Raw genomic sequence first — 26,169 nt, 5'->3', positions numbered from 1 at the left:
CAGACTGGCCCAAGAACGAAGCAGCAGTAAGCCTCAAGTACCTGTGTCTGCATCTGACCAAGCCTCAGCCTTTTTCATACAGGCTGTCAAGTTGAAGCATAAAAATGTAAAAGAAATCCGAAATAAGGAACCTAAATACTGAGTGACCATTGTTTCTTAACGCATGTAGGCTTTATTATGCCACCTGTTTTGAAGCATATCACCAAGTCATCACCAAACAATAAACTTTATTTAGGCCTGAATTCCATAGCAACCCAAACTCCCTGATTCTTTGATTACACTTATTGCTGGGTCAGATTGTTTCTCTCTTATCTTCTTTTATGAAGCCCTGCAAGCCTCAATGTTTAAATGAAACAGTCTTCACTCTGTGCTGTTGTTTATTCTCAGTAAATTTTTTAAAGGACTACTACCCATGTGGAGATATAAAAGAAAATTAGCATTATTTGAACTTTTAAAAAGTTAATTAAGAAATAGGCATCATGGCCTTTCTAAGGGGTTTGAATGTGAAATCATTCGTCAAGTTCGTGTTAATAGAAACGTAAGGAGCACTTCCCCCAAACAGCAAGGAAAAAAATCTCTCTCTCATCACATTGATTTATTTCGTTTGCTGAACACAGGAACCATGAAATGCTTCATCCCCAGCAGCACATTAAATATGTGCAGAAGTAAAATTACAGCGAATGGTACCTTGTACTTTGTACTCGTGGTGTGTACATTTCAATAGGCTTGGAGGAAAAATCAAACTCTGGAAAGATCCTTTCATGAAATTAAATTACCTGTTTTGTATTGCTCTGAAGCTGTGCACGTTACTGTTGATTCAGAGGGACTTTAACTGTTGCCTGTAGCTTTTTTATTGGTTAATCCTATCTCCTCCCACCCCCAGATTAGTATCATTAGAAAACAGAAATGAGAACATTTTTTTTTGGTTGAGTATTTTGTCTGTCTGGTGGTCCCTAATTGCAAAGAGTTACCAGGATTGCTTAGGAAGAGTGTTAGGTCTGCAGTGATTCTCAGTATATTATCAAATGGCAGTCAGGCCGCTTAGTAATAAACTGGAAGAGTGACTTTAGCCAAATTAGGCCATGTCTCCTAGCCCCATTTTCCAAGTCTTTGAAAAGGAATGGTAAATACAATGGTACATGAAAAGCTGTCAGTGCAGGGTCTGCTACAGACAATGGCTTAATAAATGTAATTCCCTTCCTCCTCCTCACAAGTTTTTTTTCCAATGAAAAATTACCCCATTTTGTACCTTTCCCATGGATTTATTTTTCAGACTATTTTACATAAGTACTCTGCAAGAACAAAGTAAATACATATGAATTTCATTGCTGGAAAAAAGACATATATATTTCCCACCCTTTAGTCTCCCAGTGTGGAATTCTTAGTATGAAATTTTGTTTTACTCAGTTAACCTGGAGAGTCTTATTGGCAGCCCTCCTTGACACCATCTCAGGATGTAAAGCTAGAAACTTAGATGTGAACCCTCCCCATTGGACCTCAACAAAGCCTACCTCTCCGTGGCTGTCTCCTCATCTGCCAGATGGGCCGAAGGCAGTGCTGGTCATGGGGAGGTTGGATAGATTCGGTGGTTAGTGTATATATAGAGCGGAACCATACTGTTAGTGGTCCCTGGGTGCTGTCATCCTTATCACTGCCTCCAAGGGCTTGACCTTGGGCATACTGTAGAACTTAACAGGGACACTAAAGGCAGTGTCCTACTGGCAGTGTCTCTCAACCGTCTTTGTGCCCTTCTCAGAATGTTTCTAAATACAGAAAGTAAAGCACATAGGATTACAAAATAAATCAGTTATAGTGAGATACTTTTTAAATCAAGTACCTGTGTGGTAATATATGAACATTTTTATTCATGCATTCAATATTAAGCTCTAGTGGTGGGTGTTATAATTACTGTAATTTTGAAGCAGTGATGAGCAGAATCAATATTTTGAGACATTGGCAACAATATGATGTGATATGAAAATATCTGTGATTCTATTGGTAATAGATACAGCCACAGGTAGTACTACTGTGGTTCATTGCCCATATTTATAATGGAAAGAATTACTTAATTCCAGTTAGAGGATAGTGAAAATAAAGATGTAGTTTGAACCATCCAAGTTGATGGATTCTTTGAATTCTATCTAATCATTACCTGAAAGGAATACCTGGGGTCCATAGGCCCAGATTAAGAAACACTCCTTGGGGGATTCACAAGAACCACCGAGTCAGGAATCCCCCTTGACATGGCCTCACGTGGATGTTTTGAACTAGGATAAAAAGCCAGAGTCAGTTGCCTACAGGAGGGGTTCCCATCCCCTGGTCAGACCAGTAACTGTCCATGGCCTGTTAGGAACCAGACCACACAGCAGGAGATGAGTGGCAGCCAGCGAGTGAAGTTTCATCTGTGTTTGCAGCTGCTCCCTAGCTAGCACTAGCATCACCGCCTCAGCTCCACCTCAGATCATCAGGCATTAGATTCTCATAAGAGCACCGATCCTTGGTGCCAAAAAGGTTGAGGACCACTGACTTATGGCAGACCGGGTAGTAAGCTAGAGCCATAATCTAGGGATGAGATGACAATGATTTGTCCCGGGGGTGTCATGCAATGATGACAAGTGATCGGGCTCTAGATAGATTTGGATTTGCTACCAGATAGGTTAAGGCATGTCAGACGGAGCCCAGTTGTGGGTGTCCTAAGTCAACAGATCTTTAAGACATTCAGTGTATATTGTAGTCACTAATCTGACTTAAGATCCTCATTTGCAGAAGGTAAACATCTATTTAAATTAACAATAATAACTAGCATTTATTTAGCTAAATTGAGTTATACATGTTATATATTACAGATATATTGACAGATGGACTCTGATAAGCCCATTTTACAGAGGAGGCCGTGGGTCTCAGGTACGGCAGGAAGGTGGCCAAGGTCCCTTGGGCAGCATTTGGAACTTTGAGCCTCCCATCCGTTCTCCAGAGTTTGGTCTCTTTGGCATGCAATACAGCCCTGCCAAGCTCCTCTCTGATACACAGACTCAGAGACCACAGGCTTGTGGCAAGGACTAAGTCAGGCATGGCTGTCAAGCAGTAATTCTGCTCCCTTCCAGGGGCCTCAGGCACAACCCATCTCCTTCCCTAGAACCCAACTACCCTGACAAAGCCAGGGCTTTATTCCTTCTATTTAGATGACTCGCCCACCTCCAGTTTTATAGCAGCAGAGTCAACAGTGTCAACTTGTTGAAACCTTTGAGAGCCATCCCGGTGTTTGCCTCCTTGAGGGAAGTAGGCAGCTGCCCTTGGCTGCCATGCTGCTATTTCTGTGCCTCTGTGCCCTGGCCCAGGCTAGACGCTGGCTGCCTGACAGTGACTTTGCCTCATTACTCATTTATCGCCATAGCACTTAAATACACCTCTATCAGCCATCAGTTCATTTATCCTTCCTGTTAGGAACTGCATTGGAAAAGGAAATAGATAAATAACACCTTCGAACAGGGAAAGATCTGCCTTATTAAATCATTTGGCTTAGTAAGGGATGGTATTTACAAATAGATCTTCTCAGAAAACTCAAGCAAAACCATCTGTAAAGGTTCTGAGTTAATTTGGTGGGACATGGAGACGCTAAAGATTTTAGTAGCTCTGTGGGTTTTTTGTGGGTTTTGTTTGAAGGGTTCTGAAAGCACTATGTACTGGAGGCTTCTTAGTTCCCTGGTGAGCCAAGTGGCCCATGACCTGAAAAGAAGAAGCATCGCAAGTGAGGCTATGGCCAGGCAGACTCCAAGCGGGTATACCTAGGGCCTGTGATCTTTCCAAAATGGTCAGCGACTCTCTGAGTTAGGTTGGACCTTGTGACATTGCTGCTTTTTTAATTCAAAAAATCAGCAATTTTGCATGATTCGACCTAATAATTCACCCCATTTTCAGACTTCAACAGCTACAATATTTCAAGGATTGTTCATTTAAACAGAATTTGGAATAAAACATCTCCAAAAATTTTTACTAATCCTGCCCACAGACTGACTCTTTTTATTATTATTATTATTAATTTCAAGTATGTAGTACATTGGTTAGACATTTATATAGTTTATGAAAACATCCAAATTACATGATCCCCCTGATTACTCTGTCTTAACTCTGGTTTTCCACCTAGCCATTACATTACTGCTGACTGACTACATTCCCTATGTCGTGCTCCTCATCCCCATGACCATCTATCAACTACTAATTTGTACTTCTTTAACCCTTCACCACTTTCTCCCAGTCCTCCTACCCCGTCCCCTCTGGCCATCACCAGATTGTCCTCTACATTCATGAGTCTGTTTTCGATTAGTTTGTTCTTTTTATTGCTTAGATTCTGCATATAAGTGAAATCATGTGGTATTTATCTTTCTCTGTCTGACTTATTTCACTCAGCATAATAACTTCTAGGTCCATCCATGGTAGGATTTCATTTGTTTTCATGGCTGAGTAATATTCCATTGTATATATGAACCATAACTTCTTTAAACAGACCGACTCTTGATTCTTATCCATGTGAGTTCCATCCGAGCAGTTCCTGGGAAGGGGATGGAATGTAGCTCCTGCCTGTGGACCTGTCCCAGTGTCACAGTCCCTCATTCACTAATGAAGAGAACAGAGCCCCCTCATCTCACCACACTGAGACTTCAAGGTGGCCTCCTAACAACTCTATTCTCAGCCTGTCTCCTTCTTTGCTAAAAATGGTGCCATGCTGCATCTCTTTCCTCCTGCCCCAGAGATGTGTTATGCTCATCCCTGCTCCCTGATCACAGAGGAGCCAAGTTCTCAACTCTGTACCAACGGCCTTTATAGTAAAGAGATGACCCCATTCCTTACTCTCCTCTCTCATATAATTTACTGAGCTTACATTCAATTAAAGAGTTTATTCTTTACTATCCTTTCTTTTTTGTCCTGCATTAGCTGCATTGTGTATATTTTCCTCCCCAAAAGACAGAGCCGTTGAAAGCAGGAGCTGTTGTGTACCCCTTTTCTCACCCCTCCTCAGCATCTAGCAGAGTTCGGGTATGCCTGAACACGCTAAGTTTGCAAAGTCTTACCTCTGGCTCTCCATCATGGAATTTAGTTTCATATTTTGGCTTCACTCATCTCTCCTTCCCACTGCCTCCCATGGCCATTTCTTTTATCCAGAACTGAGATGAGTGCCAGGAGTCCCCAATATCAGTGAGAGAATCTATTGTCAATACACAGAATCCCGGTGACAGCACACAGGTGGCTTTGCAGGACTCCTACAAGGAATTGGGGCTTAAGTATCCTCTGCTCCTGGGTGTCAGGTGGGTCCCTTGCACCTCAAGTGTTGGGATAGATTGAATTCTAGAACTTTAGGTGAAGAACAGATTCCACATCAAAGCAATCTCTCTATGGTGTCATGTCTGCTTTCAGGGCAAGGGTAGAAACAAAAGAATTGTTTCTTGTAAGTTCACTTTGAATGCCTCTCTCTAGAAGGAATTTAAATACAGTACTCTAACCTCAGACAGATAAAAGATGATGAAAACAAGAGTACCCCATCCAAGAAAGAGCCCTCCTCTGCCTTGCTGTCACTTGGAGCATTTAGTCCAAAACATCTCTGTGTTTTAGTGTCAGGATGCCCTCGACTTGCCCTCAGTGACTTCTGGGTATCACTGCAACAGTCTCCTGCAGAATTCAGAGGAGGCTGAAAGCATTTCCACTTGTGTTTAAGATGCTTTTACCCTTTTCCATCTACTCTAGCTTTGAACTTACTAATTTAAAAGCCCAGGTCTTGTTACTATCAGTTTCAATGCAGCATCTTCTCCAGAACCCCCACTAAAAGAAGCTGTTGGCACTTCTCAAAAATTCTCATGAGAGGCCAGCATGCGAGGATATGAGTGACTTTTGTTTGGAGTCACTCATTATTAAACTGTATTATTAAAATTTGCTTTACTTCTGCTTTCATTTTGCTTGTATACATTTTATTCCTTACTGCCTGACCTGCTAAATTACCAGAGCTTGCTTCTTAAGGCTTTGTTTTTTTTTCAGACACCAAGTCACGGATGGCCCCCAGTACATCAGTGTTCCTTCTCTCTTCCTCCCACTGCAGAAATTCCCCAACTGCATGTCATGTCTGAGAATCAGTGATTAAAACTGAGTACATTTTGGGGTACAAAAGACAATCAAAACTTATCTCCATTTTTATTAAGCATATTTCTCTTTACTATACAAAATAAATGTTATGGAATATTGTATTTCTTCTTTCTTTGTCTATGTTCTATTCTGAAAAGTTCCAGATTTTAATCAATGTTGACTGCATTTTAAGCTATTTTAACAGTTCTCTGTTCTGCTTTGAAGCAGAGGTTCCAGTCCTAGTTCTTTATGACCGTTGTCTTCATTTTCAAGAAAACATCCAGACTATATAACTTATCAGGTGACCCCATCTTTATAGTCCTTTGGTTACATGATGCTGACTAGATTTAAGTGAGAACACATTAATTATAAAATTAATTAGTAAGAGCTTGCTTTAAATGGGCTGAGTGGGACTGTTCATGACTATGTACAGTTGTTGGACCTCATCTAAGAACTATTTCAACCTTTTAAGATAGGTCAAACTGATGTGGTGTGGCTTTTACAGAAACGTATTACATTTTAAAATTCGATTTGTATTTATTGCTTACAGCAAAGGACTAATTACTGATTTCTCACAGACTAGCAGCCTCTGGACTTGGTCTTCCACGCACAGCGCCAGCTTCTCCACACCCTCCACCTCTGGCAGGATTTAGGCGCCTCTCCCAGTTTACTCATTCTCTTTTAAAATATTTTGTTGGAAGAATGCAATATCTCTCTCACTCCTTTATTTCTCTGGTTCTGGGCAAAATATTGGGTTGAACCATGAAACTGCTAATTTTGCCTAATCTTTAACTTCTCAGAGCCTCGGTTTCTTCAGCTTTAAAATGGAAATAGGAATACCTTTTTCTGAGAATTTTCTGAGAATTATTCTAAATAATCCTGGTGCATGATTGGCTCATAATCAGATTAATAATTATGTTTGTGAATGGACAAATGGATGGGTGGATATAAATGTGTGTCTGTTGCATGAAGTGAATGAAAATGGTCAAATGGATTGTCACTAAATTTGAATTGTCTTTCTTAAAGTGCAGGCTCTTTAGCATGGGCAGAATTCAGTTGGTCCTAAGTTTTAGGAGATGCTGGGGACACAGCAACAAGACAGATGTGGACCTTCAGACAGCTGGAGCAGAGGTTCTGGCCGTGCCCTGACAGAGAGGCTCCGGCAGAGAGCAGCTGCTTCTCATATGGGCAGCTCCAGGATGGGTAATTTCAGAAATTTGTGCATTTAGCAGTGATAATGATTCTCCCTGGCAAAAAGAGGCCAGCTAGTTAAAAGAATAAAAAAAAAATCAGAGACGAGGCTATTTGGAAAAAGATAAGAATTTGTTCTTTCAAAATAAATCATTCTAAATCAATAGCTTTTTGCTTTCTCACGTACATATGACAGAATCTATTTTTTCTACATTGAATTATTCTGCTACTTAGTCTCCCTTAAATCATTAACTTTATATAACTGTTTTCTAAGGAAATGCTGTGACTTTTATTTTTAATTCTCTCCTAATCCAGAGAATTGGATGGCATATTACTAACTGATAAAAAGTCCAGGTAGGTGCCTTTAATTTGCCCTCCGAAATGTTCAAAAATATGAGCTCAATAGGTGACTTATTGCTCACCTTTAACATGAATTGCACTGTCACGAAGCTAGGGGGAACCACCACTTGATAACTTTCCCCTAGTTTTTGTCCCTTGACGGTCACTATCACCTTGCTTTGACACTCAGCTAATTATAATCACTAAAGGAGAGCCACAGCAGTTGCTCATCGATAGATTGAATAAGATAGTCACATTTTCAGACTTGTAGAAAATGACCCAAGTTATTTTATTCTACAGCAGTCGATCATCAAGGGGAAAAAAGGTTTGCACTCTTGCTGAATTCTGACAATGACAAGTGACACTGACCCTTATGCAGCAATGGTTCCTTTTTCACAGCCTATAGAATTTCTCTCACCAAGTGCATTTTCAAAAAGATAGATGATTTCAGTGACCTAAATACAACTTGTTATTAGTTACAAGTTAACCCATTTATCTCTCTTGCTAAATCTGTATACGTAACGTTAGCAGATATTCTTCATTGAAGATAGCCTCTACTTGAACTGCATGCAGAGGGAAATCCCAGCACACAGGCTTGTTCCAGGAACCACTGCTGCATCCAGAGTGCACATGGTCTGTGTGACATTTAGGACATGGCAACAAGGATGTTTCTGAGATTCTCACTCTGAGAATTGTTTTGCATGTTTCCATTCCCCAAACTCAAGAATAACTTAGTATAGTCTAATGCCAGTTTGCCAATATTCTTGCAAATTCAATTAAAAATTTAAAAGTTATAAAGTGCAATACGTGTGATTAAGTTCCAGTTTTCTCTGCACCATCCATTAGACCTGTCTGCTCTTTGAAATGTCTTCTGCCTGTCTGGAATCCTCTCCTGCCCTGCCATTTAAATAATTAAAACTTTAGAATTCTGTGCTGGTTATTTTCAAAATGTGACCAGAAATAAGCACAGTAAGATCAATTTTGCTGAAATGGGCTCATTTAAATTTCCCAATCCCTGATGCGTAAATGAAAGGATTGAATTAATATAGTTTATTACTCTAAATTCTGGCTTCTTATATCAATCATACAGATAATAATTCAGCTAGGAAGTCACCATTTATGCCAGATTAACTATAAAAATTGCCAATTTATTTTGTGCTACTCTGGGAAGGAAGAAGGATCTAATTTGTCCATCTCCATCCTTCCTGTCAGCACCAAACAACAGTATTTGTGAAGTAGCTTACCACGAACATTGCAAACCTTAACCAAAATAATATTCAAATTAAACTAATACAGCATAATAGAATAGAAGATGCCAGCATCTGGAACAAATTGGCCTGGGCTTGAGTTTGAACCTCGCTCGTTACTAGCTGGGTGGTCTCAGAAGGATCATTTCTGCTCCTTGTCTCTGCTTTATCATCTGTGGTTTGAGGTTTCCAGGGAGATCCAGTGGATTCATGGCTATGAAAGGGCAGAGCATTATGCCAGTACTAGGTAGATTGTTCTTATTTATTTTATAAAGATATAAATATTTGTATTTTTTATTCTAAGTGAGATCTCATCCCAACAGAACTCAAGCTAATTATAATGTAACCTCATCATAATTTGTTTTAGAATCCCCCCCAAAATACCATAACACTCTGTAATGGTTGAGTATTGTAGAAGCTACGACTTAGTCTGAGAGTTGAGGAACAAGGAAGTACTTTTCTTATATCTGAAGGAAGAATAATTATACATAGGAGGCACTCAGTAAATATCAGCCAGATGAATGGAAAGAAGGAAGGAAGGAAGGGAGGGTAGAAGGGTGGGTGGATTGGTGGATGGCAGGCAGGCAGGCAGGCAGGCAGGCACAATCATTGGAAAAAATAAGGAATTAAGGGAAGAGGAACCTGGGCTTTCTAGGGTGGATGGACTACCTCGTGGGGATCATATCTGGCCTGCCAGTCTGAGGACCTGCAGTACAATTCTGCTTCATATTTGAATTGTGAAGAACATCTCCAGCTCTCTTTAAGTAAAATACAAAATGACTCCAAAGAACATTTTCCTCATCTGGGCCATGTCTCGTGCCATTAATATAAAACTGCTGATTTAATGGAGCTGCTTTTGATCTATCAAGAAAAGACATACCTAATTCAATTTTGCTATTTTTCCAAGAGTAAGTGCCTTAATTTACAAGAGAATGATTCGATTATAATTTTAAGTAATACTGCAGTTATATTTTTAGTCCTGAAGATGATATCAAGTGACTCTATGAGGCTCAAATGTGGAAAGTCCCAGAGAATTGTGTGAGTTGGGAATTTTATCTTTAACAGCATTCAGGTTATTTCTGTTGTAACGTGACAAATATATTTTAATCAGAATGAATGGGATCACTGACAGGGAATTTTGCATGTAAATTATAAAAGCAGGTAGTTTTCATTTAAAGTGTAAAGTAGAATAATCCCAGAAAATAAAGACATATAAAATCAAGATGTAAACACCCATCATTTTTATCTATGTTTTCTTTTTAAAGTGTATTATCATGAGAGAATTTCCAGTTCTCATCTTTGTTCTCACTGGGACAGAGTTGCTTCTTTATTTATTTCTGTATTACTCTTAAAAATAGCAAATTTCTAGATACTCAAAGGTATCTACTGAAATGTAGTATAGATACTGAATTTGTTGTTCAAATGTCCAACTTGAATAGGACTGACTGAATATCCTCTCTGAACCTGGTGACATATATTCTCCAAATACAAAAGAAGACAAAAAGAAAAAAGAAAAAAAGAAAATCCCCTTTCTTCCTTCCTACAGTCTACCCTAAGCTAGATTTAGCCATAGCTCATGGAGAAAATTGCTTTCCTGTAACTGAACAACCTGTGGGGTCATTGGCGTGACATTTGTCCAGTATCAGATTGAAAGCCATGGTGGACACCATAACAGGTAAATGTTAACACCAAAAGCACCAGGACATGAAGGACACACGTGGCCACCCTGCAGTGTCCACCATCAGATACAGGGTGCCAGGCCTTGGGCAGGGGTGTAGGGACACCAGCGTATGGGTGAGCCTGCCAGGGGGAGTTTAACTAAGAAATGAGTGATGGAGGGAAAGAGATGTCTGCATTGATAAATGCAGGATGAAAAGACTAGGGGTGCCCATGCTACAGAAGTCGACCCTGCAAACAGGAATTACACTCTGATGGGATTTAGTAAAACAGTCATGCCCGTGCCAGAAATACTTACTAGCGATGCAGGCACTGAGATTTTTTTTTTTTTTTTAATTGTCAGGAGGAGAAATCTTTCGATATACAGTAAGATTTTTTTCTCCTGAAGTTGTTGAATAATAGAGTCCAAATTAGAGTAGGAGAAGGACTTCCATTTCTTTTTTCAAGTTTCCATAAAAACACCAGTGGGTGGATGGAACTGGGCCTTCTGTTAGTTGTGGCTACACTGGTCTTTTCTCTTCTGGGGAGAATTCTGATGTTAAGTGGCAGTGCCGTGGCTGGGAGCAGAGGCTCTAAAGTCAGCCTGCGGGGGTTTGAGTCCAGGCCTGGCATTTACCATCTTAGGGACCTGAAGCAAAACACCTCTGTACTCTGTTCTTCAGTTTCTTCCTCTATAAAAAAAATATTACAAATCACATGAAGCAATTGTGAGGATTAAATGAAATATGGCCTGTAAAATGCCTAGCACAGCGCTTGGTCCACAGGAAACACTTGATCATTTTACTTGGATCACTATCTAAATATAACCTGCAATCGATGCCACACCAGTAGAGGTGCCCCTTGCCTGGAGCCAGCTTACACTCAGGATGCAGTTTGATTTGTATGCCACAAACAAACACCTGACCCAAAGGGCTGTCAGAAAGAGGGCTTTTCCTTTGGGGTGCATTTGTAAAAGGGCATGCTGGTGCACCACGTACTGCCAGTTGTCTCTGAGAATATGCAGCGACCATGCCTGGACCGCATGCTGGACCGCTTCCTAAGACCCCTGGTTTCATTATCAGGAATTGCCCTTGCCTACCGGAAGCAAGAGTGGCACAGGAACATATGACCACCTCATGGGGTCCTTGGCCCAGGGCACCTCAGCTGGGGACGCATTAAAATACAGGTTGTTTCTCTGCCCCTTTTGTTGGATGATATTGCTAGGATATCTCCTGGTCCACTCAAGCAGCTAGGTGTTCATCAAGATAAATTGTTTTTAACAGAACTACATATATATTTTTTTTCTTTGCTTTCTTTGCACAGCCTAGAACTAAGATCAGCAGAGGTTTTCAGAACCCCACAGTTGAGTCTTTTATGAAATCAGAGTCATTCCAGCAGCCCCTGGGAATGTTTGTAACTAAATTTGAAAGGGAAACTTAAAATTTTCCCACTACACTATTTAAGTTACTTTTGTATACTTCCTAATCGTCACTTTTTTTTTTTAACCTATCACTGACCCAATACTGGGACAGATATAAAAGTAGTAAGAGGTGCATTTTGTCCTCCAGCTGCTCAAAACCACTTTCCCAATCACAACATTGATGGAACTAGTGTTCTCTGTGCTCATCTGGTCCTTTTGGTTTGCACAGAGCCCATGTCTGCTGACAGGCCTGGTCATGCCTGCAGATGGAGCAGGTCTTCAGGGTACTGCATCCATACTGTCCCCACCCGGTGCCATGCAATGACAGCTCAACCCTTGTGTCCACTTAGTGTAGCTTCTGCCTAAGTGAGCCATTTGCATCACACACTGTTTTTAATTGCCAGAAATCAGTTGCTTTAATATTAAATGCAAACACAGTTTTGTTGTTTCTCATCACGGATAAGCTTTGTATTAGAATTCCCCCAAATTTTCCAGTTAGGTTTCAACAGTTATGGCAGGTTTTTTGTGGGTGGGATGGGGTTTGCTCTTACTGATAAGTCTGTGGGTGTATTGGGTTTCAAGTACAAGTCAGCAGGAATAGTTATCACTTAGGTGTGCTATGACGCCCTATTTTGCCCACCAGTCCAGAGTCTGAACAGGCCAGAAAAAGCCACTTGGCACCCTTCACAAGAGCTGCTTTCCTTGGTTTCTGGGTCACTTGCATTTGGTAACCCCCTAACTTTTCTTGAGTTTCTTCATGTCATCTGATAATTCGGTGTTAAAATGAGTATCTTCCTGGAAAACTCAGATGCCATTAAGTTGTTATAATTATTTTATAGAAATATTATTTTCTGATATATTCATATTTACTATTTTTAAATGCACAGAAGAAGAAACTCGACTTTAGCACAGATTTTATAAATATCATAAAAAGGACTATTCCCCAAAATTGTTTTCAGAAAAATCAAGAAAACCTATACAGAGCTTAGTACAAATACTTTGGACCACAAATTTTAATTCTCCCATTCATGAGCCCAGTCTGACTTCATCTAGGCCCAGTGGGTTGTTGGTGAGCAACAGTTAGAATATTTTGAGAAAATGATAACCAGAATATCTGCCACAGAAGATTTTTTTTGTCCTTGATGATTTGTTCTCTTATCATCTATCATATGTCATCATGAATGTATATTACTTTTAGAATCAACCTAGATATAAACTAATCCATAGGTCATATGAAATTGGCCTTTGCCTTGAAAGTGAGAATGGTTGAAAAGTGAATATTAGATGATTCATTTCAAATACATTGCATTAAATAATACATGTAATATATGTTACTTAATAATAACTTTTACTGTCAGTGATGATAGAGTGTAAAATCCACATGTGCTGCTATTTAATCATCTGCCCTTTTTGTACCTTGCCACAAAGAGGACATTTGGAGTCAGTTCTGTATTTCTAATTCTTTTCCATTTAGTTGTAACTTCATGGATATTAAATGCCAACAAAATGTCAGCAATAGTCGTTTCTATAACTAAAGTTGAGAGCACAGTTTTTCGCTCCTGACATACCATATATTTAGAATGAATGAAAATCAGTGAAAGAAACAGTTCAAATGGCATTGACACCCTTCCTCTCAGAAATCAAGGTATTGGCATAAGCATGGCAGAACTCTTAGGCTTTCCATTGTTCATATTGATTCATCACTTCTGGGTCATTTTCATCAGCAAAGCCGCCTGTGGAACCTTTGCTCAGTCATTTGGCAGTGCATTCTCCAGATGTGAAATAGGCCGAATGATTTTCTTGTCACTTATGTTTTTACTGATGTGAGACATGGAGTGACAGTGTCACAGGTCTCTTTCTCACTTGGTGATTTACCAAAGGTGAGATGCTCTAGGAGAACTGGAGGAGATAGAAATAGAAAATGCTGTAATTAAGGGTGTGCTCCTTCACAAATCAATCCCCTGGGAAGAACTGATTTGAACATTTCTAATAAAATATAGATCAAATTCATCGCACCCTTGAAGCATCTCAGATTCTGAGAGGCACCTTCCTTTCCCTATGCCGGAAAGATGTGGGGATATGAGAGCAGACCTTCTCCAAAAGTCTGTTATTTAATAGCCTGAAGAAAATCTATTTTTTTCCCATTTCCATTTACTCTAAATTCCTCAGAATTATTCTTAAACTTGGTTATATGGGTACTTTCTTCTTTCCTAGCAGTGGTAGACTATTTTCCTCTCCAGGAGTGTATCATTAAGGTTTGAAACCTAATCTAATATCTTATACCTCCATGTATTTAATTTCCTTTTCCCAAACATCCATTTTATTTGGTTACATTGTTCAGTAAAATTATCCTCTTTATCCGTTACCAGTCTGTGACATTTACTTTGAGTGATTCATTTATTTGGGGTCTTAACAGTCCTAGAATTTAAATTTGCATTATATTGAAAGACAAACAAAATCTTTGTAAAAATGATGTAAGGCGTTAGGCTATAACTGGCATCTGTTCCTGTCTTGATTATTATGGAATTTCATTCATTTATTTAGGATTATTAAATGCCAGCCAACCCAGCTCACCTGTAGCGTATCCCACTGAGTGGCAGGTACCAGAAAAGAGGTTAAGGAAGCAGAAGTGCATCAGAGCAGAGGCCCCTCCTTCCAGAAATGCCCCTCCCAGGGTTCCTTGACATGGCTCTGTCCCTGGATCTCTCCTCCATGTCCCTTTCCTGCTCTTCGACTTCTGCCCCACTCTGAAGTGGACAAGAGAGAGTCCCCAGCATTGTAATTCTCCCCTTTTCTTTCTTCTCCAAGATCATCTTCACACTGTTATTCATAGCTCTTTATCTCCAGCCCAGGCCTCTGCTGAGGCACTGCCATCACCTCCCCAATATCTCTCCACTGACTAGATTCAACCATTCATACTCTCCTCAGGTCCTTCTACATTAGCATCTGCACCCTTCGTTTTCTTACCTAATCCCCGATCCCTAGAGTTTTGTCCTACCTTCTCCCTTTTTCTCACCAAGAGTAAGCACCCCCATACCACTGGGTCTGTCTCCCAGAGCAACCCTGTAATCTGATACCTCCTCTTCCTTCCCTCCACCATTGCTTTCTTGAGGCCCATGTCACCTCTCTCTTTCTGACTAGTTTCTCTTCCTCTAGTCTCTCTTCCTTCTAGGCCCTTCTACTCATGTCTTTGCCCTCATCGCCTCATTATCTCTCAAGTGCAGATTAAATCTGTTTTCTTTTTTAAAACCTTCACTGATTCCCAAGTGCTGCAGACCTGTGTTGCTTCTACCGTGTTGCTGTCTGGCCTACACCACTGTCCTCCCACAGAGAATCACACCACCCTCTGGGTCTGTTCCACTCACGGGGTACTTACCACCTCCATGTGATGGGTTTGTGTCTATCTGTCCAGATAATTTGTGAATGCTGTGTGGGACATCACTGTCTCTTATCATTCTTGCTCCCTCGAGCTCCTAGAACAGTCCCTGGCATTTGGTCTGCTCCTCTTCAGGTGTCTTCCATGAATAAACAATTCAGCAACAGTTCCTGGCTTTCCACTCTGCCAGGCCACCTTTCCATTTGTTCCCGAATGTGGTCATTGAGGACCTTTTTATTAGACCTTCCCCAGGATACATAGTGTGTACTGCATACCAATAGGCATTTGGGGGGACAGTTTTTCATTGAGGTGTAATTCACATACCATAAAATTCACCCTTTTTAACTTGTGTAATACAATGGTTTTTAGTATATTCACCACACAGTGCAGCCGTTGCCATCACCCAATTCCAGAACATTTTCATCACCCCAGAAAGAAAACTTATACCCATTAGTAGTCACTCCTCATTCCCCTCTCCCCCCAACCCCCATTAATCACTAATTTCTCTTCTGTCTCTATGGTTTTTTTTTTTTAATCTGGATATTTATATAAAATGGAGTCACACAATATGTAGCCTTTTGTGACTAGCTTGTTGCCACTTAGCATAGTATTTTTAAGGTTCATTCACGTAGCATGTTCAGTATGTTATTCCTTTTTATAGCTGAATAATATTCTGTACTACAGATATACCGCATTTTATTTATCCATCAGTTTATGGACATTCAGGTTTCTACTTTGGGGCTATTATGAATAATGCTGCTACACACGTGTGTACAAGTTTTTGTGTCAACATATATTTTCAGTTCTCTTGGATATATACCTAGGAGTAGATTTGTTGGATCATATGTTTAACTCTTTGAGGAAGTGCCACACTATTTTTCATAGTGGCTGTACCATTTTATATTCCCACCACCAAGATATGAGAATTCCAGTTTCTCCACATCCTCACCAACACCTGTTGTTCATCTTTGTCCTTTGATTATAACCATCCTGGTGGGTGTGAAGTAGTCTCATTTCCCTAATGACTGATAATATTGAGCATCTTTTCATGTGTTTATTGGTCATGTGTATATCTTCTTTGGAGAAATGTTTATTCAGATTATTTGCTCATTTTTTAATTGAGTTTTCATTTCATTATTGAGTTATGAGTTTTTATATATTCTGTATATGAGACCCTTATCAGATAAATGATTTGCCAATATATATTTTCCCTCTTTCTGTGGGTTGCCTCTTCTCTTGATAGAGCCCTTTGAAGTATAAAAGTTTTTTATTTTGATGAAGTCTAATTTTCCTTTTTTTTTTTTTTGGTCGTTTATGCTTTTGGTGTCATTTCTAAGACTAGCAGGTATTTTAAAGCTTTATCCTTTAATAAAAAAAAAAATTACCCCCCAAATGAAAATGTGTTATTATCAACTTTTGCATTCTCTATTCCAAGAACTACTGGTGGTGGGACCAAAAGAGGAAATCAGCTCATTAATTTCCTAGTTTTGTAAAATATTCTTAGCCATTCCTTCCCTGAGCTCAGAGTCTCTGCCACTGTTGGCTCGTCTTTTTACTAGGTTTAAAATGTATCTATGGATATATTATAAGCATTTGATTCAGAGTAGCATTCCTCAATCCACAGCAATCTCATTTTCACCAGATTTCTGTGAGCCCAATACCTACCCTTGTGTAAGGAATGTGTCCACCCTCTTGTCTATAATATTTTGTTCTCTACTTAACCTAAGAATGGCTGCTTCTCCCTGCCTCTGTTCCATTTCCTCTTCCCTCCAAATCAGGCACATCATCCAACATGACCCTTTCTCTGTCAAGACCGTTCTTCAGAATTCAGAGGTTCTGGTCATTTCAAACCTTCAAGTAATCTTCTTACCTTTTCTACTTGCCTAAAATACATGCCATTCACTTCTGGAAACAGGCAAAGAATAAGTTCAAAATATTGTGACATTTGTACAAGCCCATTGATTGAACCCATAGATAGAAGTCAGCACTGTCCTCTTCAAAACTTGAGGGCACTCTAGACTCTTCTTAGTGGTGGCAGATTTTCTAAGAGAGGTCTAAAAACTTAAATTAAGATCATAACACTCCCTTGTCTCAAACCATTCAGGCCTCGCATGACCCGGCCACAGCCAGTCTTTCAGCTGCACCTCCTTCCCCATCTTGCCGCCCTTGGCTCCAGCCACCTTCCAGCTGTGCTTCTCTGTGCATGAAATGTTCTTACCACCCACACCTCCCTTGATTAACCCCTTCCTTGCCACCTCCTCAGAGACTTCTCTGCCTTTCTGGTCTCCTCTTTCCTACTTCGCACTAATGTAAGGACAGTTGTCTTATTCCATGGACTTGTCCCTGCTTAGATTGTAGGTTTGACAAGAGTAGAGGCAGCATCTGTCTCATTTCCCAATTGCATGCCCATCACCAAGCACAGATGTGCACTGGTATATATTTCTTGAATGGACACATACTTGAGTAAAGGTGGACCTGTTTTTTGATAATGGCAAAGTCACTTGAGATCAAGTTTTCCGATCTTGATCAGAGTAAGATAATGTATAGAAATCATACAGATAGGCCCATGTATATATGTAGTATTTTGACTCTAGTTCAGCCTATTTTGTCATTCTTAGTGCATGGTAGTTCTAGCAAAAGTATTTTTGAGAAAAACATATTTTTGCTGGAGCAGTACCCGCCCCCGCCACCTCATGAATAGTATTTGTGTCTGTATTTGACCTGAGCTCTTTAAATCCTATCTGTCAAAGTTTTCCTTGACTTCCTGAAAATTTAGAGCTTTGATATTTCAATCTATTTCTGGAACTAAGGCCCTAAAAATAACACTGCCTGTTTTTTGCTTTCTCTGTGTCTGAACCAAATGGACTTTGCTGTCATCATTATCTCTAATAACCAAACTTATGCCTTTTTTGTCCACCTTTGGCTTGAAGAAACACATTCTGTCCTTCTAATGAATGAGTAAAGATCTATTTAATTAGTGCTATTTTCCATCCTCACCAGATTGCTTATTTTTACTATGAAATATTTTATACATACTATAAAACATAACATTTATATAAATTCTGAAGAATAATAAAACAAGTACCTTTACTGACTTCCATGTTTACCAATCAATAAATTTGAGACCCTCCCATGTGCCAACTCTTCCCTACTCCAGAGGTAATTCTTTTACTGCACTGACTTGCTTTTTCTATTGAACATTGTTTTCAGTTTCATCCATACTAACTAACACATACCTATAGTTTTTCACTGCTGTGTAGTGGTTCACTTTGTGGCTGCATTTATCAGTAGAAGTTAAAAATGATTTTTCTTTCTTTTTTTCTTTTTGCTGCTATAGAATATTTTAAGTATTCTTACATGTAGAATTTCTGCCCACAGAGTATGCCCATCTGTCCTTTCCTGGATAATGTCAAATTTCCTTCTAGAGAAGTCAGGCCAGTTACCTCCTACCAGCAGGCTCTGAGAGTTCCTGTGCCCCATGTCCTCTCTGACATTTGTCATTATTAGATTTTTTGTTTTGTCAATCTGTATATATAAAATAATATCTCACTATGGCTCTAATAATCCCTGGTTATTAATGATCTTGAGTATCTTAATGCTTGTTTATTGTTTATCTCTGGAAATGCTTATGTCTTTTGCCCATCTTTCTCATAGATTATTTGGGGTTTTATTGATTTGTAGAGGTTCTTTATATATTCTGAACATTAGTCCTCTGCCAGTTATGTGTTACAGATGCCTTTTCCCACTTTGTGCCTTGTAGCTTTACCTTCTTCATGGTATTGGGGTGAATAGTAGTTCTTAATTTGAATGTGCCCAGGAGTATCAGTCTTTTCCCTTATGGTTCAGTGTTTTCGTTTTTTGTTTAATAAATCATTCCACACCCCAAGGCCATAAAGAGTGTGCCCCAAACATTCTTCTAGATGTTTTGTCACTTCTTTGTTTTTATCTCTGCAGAATTTTACTTCAAATTGAAAATTTTCTAACCTCTCCTTGAAACTAACCTTTGCCTAGAATATATCTAGCAGATTTATAACCCAGAGCAATGGGCACAGATCCTAGGTATTTATTCATCCATTCAGTAAGTTACAACGTATGAGTAGTATAAGGATGAACCTGACTTGTACAGTGTCCTCAAGGAGTACAGTGGGCTAAATGGTGATCCCCAGAAAAATAAGTCCACATCCTAGTCTCAGAACCTGTAAATGTTAACTTATTTAAGTAAAAGTCTTTGCAAATGTTAATTAAGGATCTTAAGATGAGATCATCTTGGATTGTCCAGTTAAACCCTAATGACCAACGACAAGTATCTCTGTAAGAGACACACAGAGAAGAGGAGCAGACAGTATAGTCAAGGAAGCAAAAATAGGAGTGAGGCAGCCACAGCCCAGGAAAGCAAACAGCCGACTGGAACTGGAAGAAGCAAGAACAGACTTTCCCCCTAGAGCCTCTGGAGGGAGTAAGATGAGATGGTCATATATGGTATCTATAGCCAGAAGTTTTCTTTTCTCCCCTCTAATATATTCAAGGGATGAAACAAACAGCAGCAAAACTTGGTAGTGTTGCAACTTATCAAAGGGGCACAAGGTTGACTGAAGCCTCCCAAAGAGAGCTGAAATGTGCCTCCCTCTTCCCCCGCCCTTCACAGATCACTACTATGAGAAGTAGAGTCTGCTGAGTCACAAGACTGGCTAGCTCTGGCCTGGCTTGTATCAGTGATAAGGGGCTGCATGAGCTAAGAAGGAAAACCAGGGATGGGTACAGAAACCACTACAAAACACACACATGTTGATGTCAGGACACAGCCTTCTCCAAGGCCGCTTTGTCTGTTTGACTATAATGTCCACTCTTGGGAAATTTAGAGAAGGTCAGGCAAGAATGGCTTCAAGGGTTACAAAAAAAAAAATCTGCAATATAGATTCTTTTGAACAGTTCTTTTTTCTCCTTGATGGAAAAAGAAAAAGAATTATTCCAAGGTAAAAAAATAAAGGTACTAAGTGGCAGTCACAAACACATAGCACTAATAAGTAAAAAGAAATTAAAATGAAGAAATTGTTACTTTCATAAATTTGTAAAGTCAGCATGGTCTGTGGATATAGATGCACCTTAAACCTCTGTACTCTAAGTTGCAGGTTGATTTTTATACCCACATGTATAAGTCAATTGATTTATCTTCATTTAGAGTTTAGTTCCCAACCTTGCATGAGATCTTGAAACTAAGTCCTTGTATCTAGAATTCAAGATATTAGCTGAAAAGTAGTAAAGAAGTGAGAAAGCAGTGAGAAGACCTGGGTTCTAATCGCAGTTGTACCACTGAGTAACAGTGACTTGAGGAAAGCACTTGAATTCTTTGAGCTTCCATTTTCTGATCAGTAACACGGAGACCTTGAGACTCACCCCAGCTCATGAGGGTCCAGTGTAAAGGAAGGTTGCTTGTGGTCAAGCCTGACACAGAGGTTCCCCTTAGCTTATCCACTACGTTCTTTGTGGAAGATGGATCCATAAGCCCGCATGAAGGGGGTGGAGGAACAGGCAATTCACATTTATCATGCTGCTTTTGTGTACTAGAACTTGAGTCAGTACTTTGTATGGTTCTGTTTAATCCTCCCAGCAACTAGGAGAACAAATGTCAGTATCTCTGCTTACACATAAAACAATCAAGGCTAGGGATATTGAGGCAGCTGGCCCCCGGTCCCGAGCTGGTAAAGGAGAGAGCTGGAATTCAAACCTGAGGCCATCTTCCTCCAAAATACAAGCTCCTTCCTGACTGTCCTGCTGCTGCCATTTGTAAAAATTAAATAATAATTGAAATAAAGTTGGGGGTTGGGTTTGAATTCTCAGGTTCTTGCAACCCAGCAGAGTGTGTCTTGAGGGTCTCGAGAAGTTCTCTTGGAAGTTTTAATAAAATGTAACCAGTGAAGACAGATGGCCTCTTTATTTAAGTAGGAGGAATATTGATAATTGATAAAATTCTTATAAGAAAATGTAGACAGAGTGAGTCACTAAAGAAACTCAGAAATAACCAGAAACCAATATGGGTTTCTAGTTAGTAAATTGAATGTTCTCTGAATTGAGTAATTAAGGGGTAAATTGCTCTTTAAGAAAGTACTATGTGTGGTTTTTAATGAGGTAGTAATTCAGAACAGAATTTAAGTTTCACATTTGTTAGTGGTTTTTTTAAGAGAATAAAAGGGAGATGACTTGTATTGAAATGAGAATTGGATTTGTGACCAGGTGTCTCTTTAGCCACCTGCTTTCAGTCAAAGGTCACTGACCATCCACTGCCCAGCATTAGTTCGGCGTTCAGGTCACATCTTAGCACGTCATACGCAAGAGAAGATCTTTATAAGTTTTTTAATGTCTAAATTATAAGTGCCTTTTTTTTTTTTTAATATAAACCAACAAGAATTGAAGCCTTAAAGATGTTAGGTAAGAAAATGTCAGATGATAGTGCTCCTAATTGCCCTTGCCAGTAGTTCTACTAGCAAATTCTGTTAAGATCCCGGAGCTAGGGTTTTTTAAAGCTTCTAAAAGAAATGATTTTTGGCACCCATGAGCTCCTTGGCTATTTCTGAACACTGCCAAATTGGGATGATGTTTGTTTTTTCTTTGTCATGGTGTTTACATGCCCTGGCTTGGGCCATGAGTGAAAATGTATTTGATGATCTCCTAGTTTCTCCCCAGGCCCTAATGGATGTTTGTCTAGATGACAATACTCAGTTTAGTGCTGTTAATGCTCTGGCAGCAGCATAAGACCAGCCAGGGGTAGGGGAATGTGTGTTGCGTGTGACAGTTAGGGGCATAAACAGGGAGATCAGGAATCTTCTATGAAGTAAACATCCGCTGGTTATCCAGTTCTAGAAGCACGTTTTTGTGCTCTCTGCCTCTCATAGTGCCTTAATTTAAGAAGCAGACCATAAATGTTCATTGAATCAGAGAATCTCACAACTTCATTATTGCCCCCTGGAATTCTAGTGCTGGACTTGCTCTTAGGAGCCCAGGTCTCTCAGCCTTGACAAGGACAAGCTTGCGACAATCGGATAGTGTCATGCAAGATGAATATAACAGGCTGCTATCCAGGGTCAATTTATATGGTATTATACAGAGCATCCCTTTGTAGGTTTGACTGTGAGCTTGACGAACATAGCAGCCATTCTTCCAGATAGCATATTTAACAAAAATGTGTTCGCATTTCTGTTTTGTTCCCCATTGTCCCGAGTACTGTATGTGGCTGTGTTGGACGCAGTGGGGCCTTCCAGGAAACAGCAGGATGTTTCCAAGCAGAGCATGACAGGTCTTTAGAGGGATGTGCCTGTTCTAACCCAGGCCCACAAGCAGCCTGTGGACTGAAAAGGGGTACCATGAATTGAGCGTTGACAGCGGGCCACGGCTGTCCAAAGGCTCAGGTGGTTGTCAGCCATAAGTTTAGCTTAGCTCTTTGAGTAATTTGTCACGCCTCACTCGGCCCCTGCTGGGCCAGCACGTGCCAGCTTAGTGTCAGAGTGCCTGTTCGCCAGACGGCCACTCAGGCCTAACGTCCTGCTGTTCCCCGGACCAGCGGCTTGCTGGGGCCATGCACGGAGGGCCAAGCCGTGGCGACAGCCAAGTGCTGTGCAGAATAAGCGTGTTCATAATGAGACGTGAATGGCATTAGTGGGTCCCTCTAGAATTGGGCCTGAGCAGGCGCCTCTCGCGGAGTAAGTTTGGCAGCCTGTTTGTTAGTTAAGGCGAGCCACCGGGAGCTCAGCCTGAAGCCGAGAAGCCAGATCAGGCTCACACTGCCCAAGTCTTGGACTGTTATGATCGTCTATATCAAAGATCATAAATCAGCAGAGAGGCCACTTTTGAAATTTTGAAACTCATTTTCTGTTTATAAAGTTGCATAGAGCAAGTCTAAAGAGAATTTCTGGAATATCACTGCCCAGTAGCACTTTCCACGACAATGGGCATGTTCTATCTGTGCAGCCTAGGATAGTAACCCCTCTTGGTTACTTGGGTGCTTGAAATATAGCTTGTGGGACAGAGGCACTGAATTTCTATTTATTTTTTAATTAATTTAAATTTAAATATAGAAAACCACATGTGACTCGCGGCTGCTCTATTGGACAGCACAGCCCTAGAATGCCTCTAGTCTCCGCATGGTGTGAAAATCTTCCCCTGAATATAACTGAAAGAGAAGGAGAGGGAAGAGCCTACATTGAGAAATCAGCGTGCATATTTTGCAAAAGAAAATAGAAGAATAGTTTAAAACACATGCTCTGTTGAAAGCTAATTGGAAGGTCATAATTGTCACCAACATATTTTTAAAGAGGCCATTTTGAAAAGATAGTTTTAAAATATAATGAGAAATGCTAGAATTACTTTTGTTCTTCTGGTGCTACGGATTATAGACTGATGGTGATGCACATTCCCTATGTTCCTGGCGAATTAGCATAATTTTCAAAACAACTGAAACATGTCTTTTAACTTTGGTATTGATAATGAGGAAGGGGAAAATGAGACATCATGCCGACTTTCCCAAGTGTTAATTCATAAAGTTGTGTGTGTGGTGCCTCCATCCGCTGTCAAATTGTTCTGACGTTACCCTGTTATTGGAAGTGCATGATTCACCTTCTGAGGAAACAGAAGCCACACACAAAAGAGGAAGATTTGCTTTCTGCCCTGTGAAAGGCTGCCACACACAGGGGTCCTATTAAGACAGCTGGAAAGTTGCTTCAGCGTGTTACGCTTGTAAGTTTTATTGGTGACTGGTTTTTGATTACACATTTGAATGTGTGTGTTCCAGACTGCAGTTTTAATTAAAAGGCAATAGTCTTTTTTTTTTTTTTAATTATTGCCTTGTACACTCTCTGCTAGATTCTCCAACTTACTAGTTCTTATTTTCTAATGTTCACATCTATCTTGGCTCTTGGCTCAGGTGTCCCTTCAGAGCATACCTCCTGGCTTTCCCTCTTCCCAGTGACATGCATTTGCTTATTTTTTAAAGGCGTGTGCACCATCTTATCACTAATTCTTGCTTGAAGTATCAAATCATTTCATCAGGAGGCTGAGAAGAACATTTTATCAACTGAACTAGGAAGGGAAGATCCAGCATTATCACACAGTTGTCAGTAAAAAGAGATGCCATCATAATCAGTGTCTCTGTTTTTGTTTGTTTGACTCAATCTTGATCTTTTGACATGATTCTGTAACTATTGGTGTACATATTTTTTTAGTGATACCAGTGTTAAAATCTAGGAGAAACCTAGGTCTCAAAATCAGAATTTTATCACTAATGATGACTATTTAATTCTCTGACAGGATGTTAACGAACTTACAAGGTACTTTTGCCCCCATACAATGTAAAAGTTGCATAACTCTATTTAAAACAAAGTGAACCGTCGTTGTTATGTGTGTCATTCTGCACACACACTTGTTCCTTAACCAATTACTGCAGCTACGAAGAGCGAGCTCTGTATCTCGAAGCAATAATTCAGAACCACCGCGAAGTAATGACATTTGAGGATTTTGCAGCCCAAGTCTTTTCTCCCTCTCCCAGCTACTCCCTCAGTGGAACGGGTGAGTGTCTACATTATTCTTCCCTCATGCGCTTAAGACGCACTCCAGCAGCAGATGTACACCTGTTTTTCACAGATAAATGCTTGCAAATTTAAGAAGAGCATTCTCCCTCTGAATCAACTAATGAATATCAAAAGGAATGATGACATTCATTTTAATTTGTTTTGTATCCGAGCTGTTCACTCAGTTCTTTTCTTCAGCTATCCTGTTAACCTCCGAATCTAGCAAGGTTAATGAACTTTTTCTCAGTAATGTGCTCTGGTTCATTCAGGAGTGTGGGTTTCTTGCTGAGCTGGGAATATGTTGTTTAAAAGCGATGCCCAAATCAGTGCTTACTTATCAAAAAAGAGTTCCTCACAGTCGAAGCCGTTGCTACTAATGCTAAATGGGGATTATGCTGCCGAGATGCTCGGGTCAGGGATTAATGCAGGAGAAATGGAAGGAGAGTGTCCCCTGGCCCATCACCACAGCAGTGCAGCATGCAGGCTTTCTCTCTGGAGTGGCCTGTGTCACATGTACCAGCCGCCGACCAGAGCAACACCTGGTGTGGAACCTGTTTAGAAACTGGCTTATAATCATTTTCATTTATTAGGCAAATGGAAAATTTCAAAACTTTCCAGAATGTTCTTGTTTTTAGGTTTTACTTTTTTTATATTTCTAATTTGGAAAAAAAAATGTACTGCCACTTAAACTGATTATATGATTACTGTGGTTTTTTTTTTTTTTTTTAAGAATAGAATTACTTTAAATTTTTGCATATAATTACAGATTAATTGCCTTTCAAAGAGTAAATGGGATATTTTAGTCAATGCATGTTGAAATTCTCAATGAGGAGCTTCCTGCTTCTTCCGCTGGTGGTGTTAGAGTGCTTAATAGATTCTAACCTGTGTCAGTTGTCTCTGAACACCGCCTTACTTCTCCTATTCTGACTTGTTAACAAATATCTTACACACCAAGTGAGAAAAATTAAATTCATTGAAATAAATCACTTACAAATAAAATCAGCCATGCATCATTGTTTAACATCGCTGGCTTCAATCCTTGCCTCTCCCAGCTTTGTTGGGAGATAAGAGGGAGAGGCTTGCACTTACTCGGGGAGCCAGGAGCAGCAGGCAGAAGGCCTGGGAGATAAGCAAGCTGGCCGAGGTACCGGAGCCGCGTGATTTACATAATCACGCCTCTGCTTCCTGGTGAGGCGTCAAGAAACACAGGATGGCCTCTATTGATCTTTGTTGAACTAGAATACTAAACAACATGAGAAAAGCTTATAACTT

At 40.0% G+C, this 26,169-nt stretch overlaps 1 protein-coding gene across 1 annotated transcript in view; it reads left to right on the top strand.

Annotated features, from left to right (window-relative positions):
* RALGAPA2 (Ral GTPase activating protein catalytic alpha subunit 2) overlaps positions 1-26,169 on the top strand; it is a 295,774-nt gene that overhangs the window by 248,322 nt on the left and 21,283 nt on the right. Inside the window, exon 38 of the mRNA XM_011371357.2 lies at positions 24,774-24,895. Coding sequence (XP_011369659.1) covers positions 24,774-24,895 — 122 coding nt within the window. The remainder of the gene's footprint in view (positions 1-24,773; positions 24,896-26,169) is intronic.

The sequence above is a fragment of the Pteropus vampyrus genome, unplaced genomic scaffold (assembly GCF_000151845.1).
Source record: "Pteropus vampyrus isolate Shadow unplaced genomic scaffold, Pvam_2.0 Scaffold7, whole genome shotgun sequence".
Lineage (NCBI taxonomy): Eukaryota > Metazoa > Chordata > Mammalia > Chiroptera > Pteropodidae > Pteropus > Pteropus vampyrus.
This window is presented reverse-complemented; position numbering and strand designations above follow the sequence as displayed.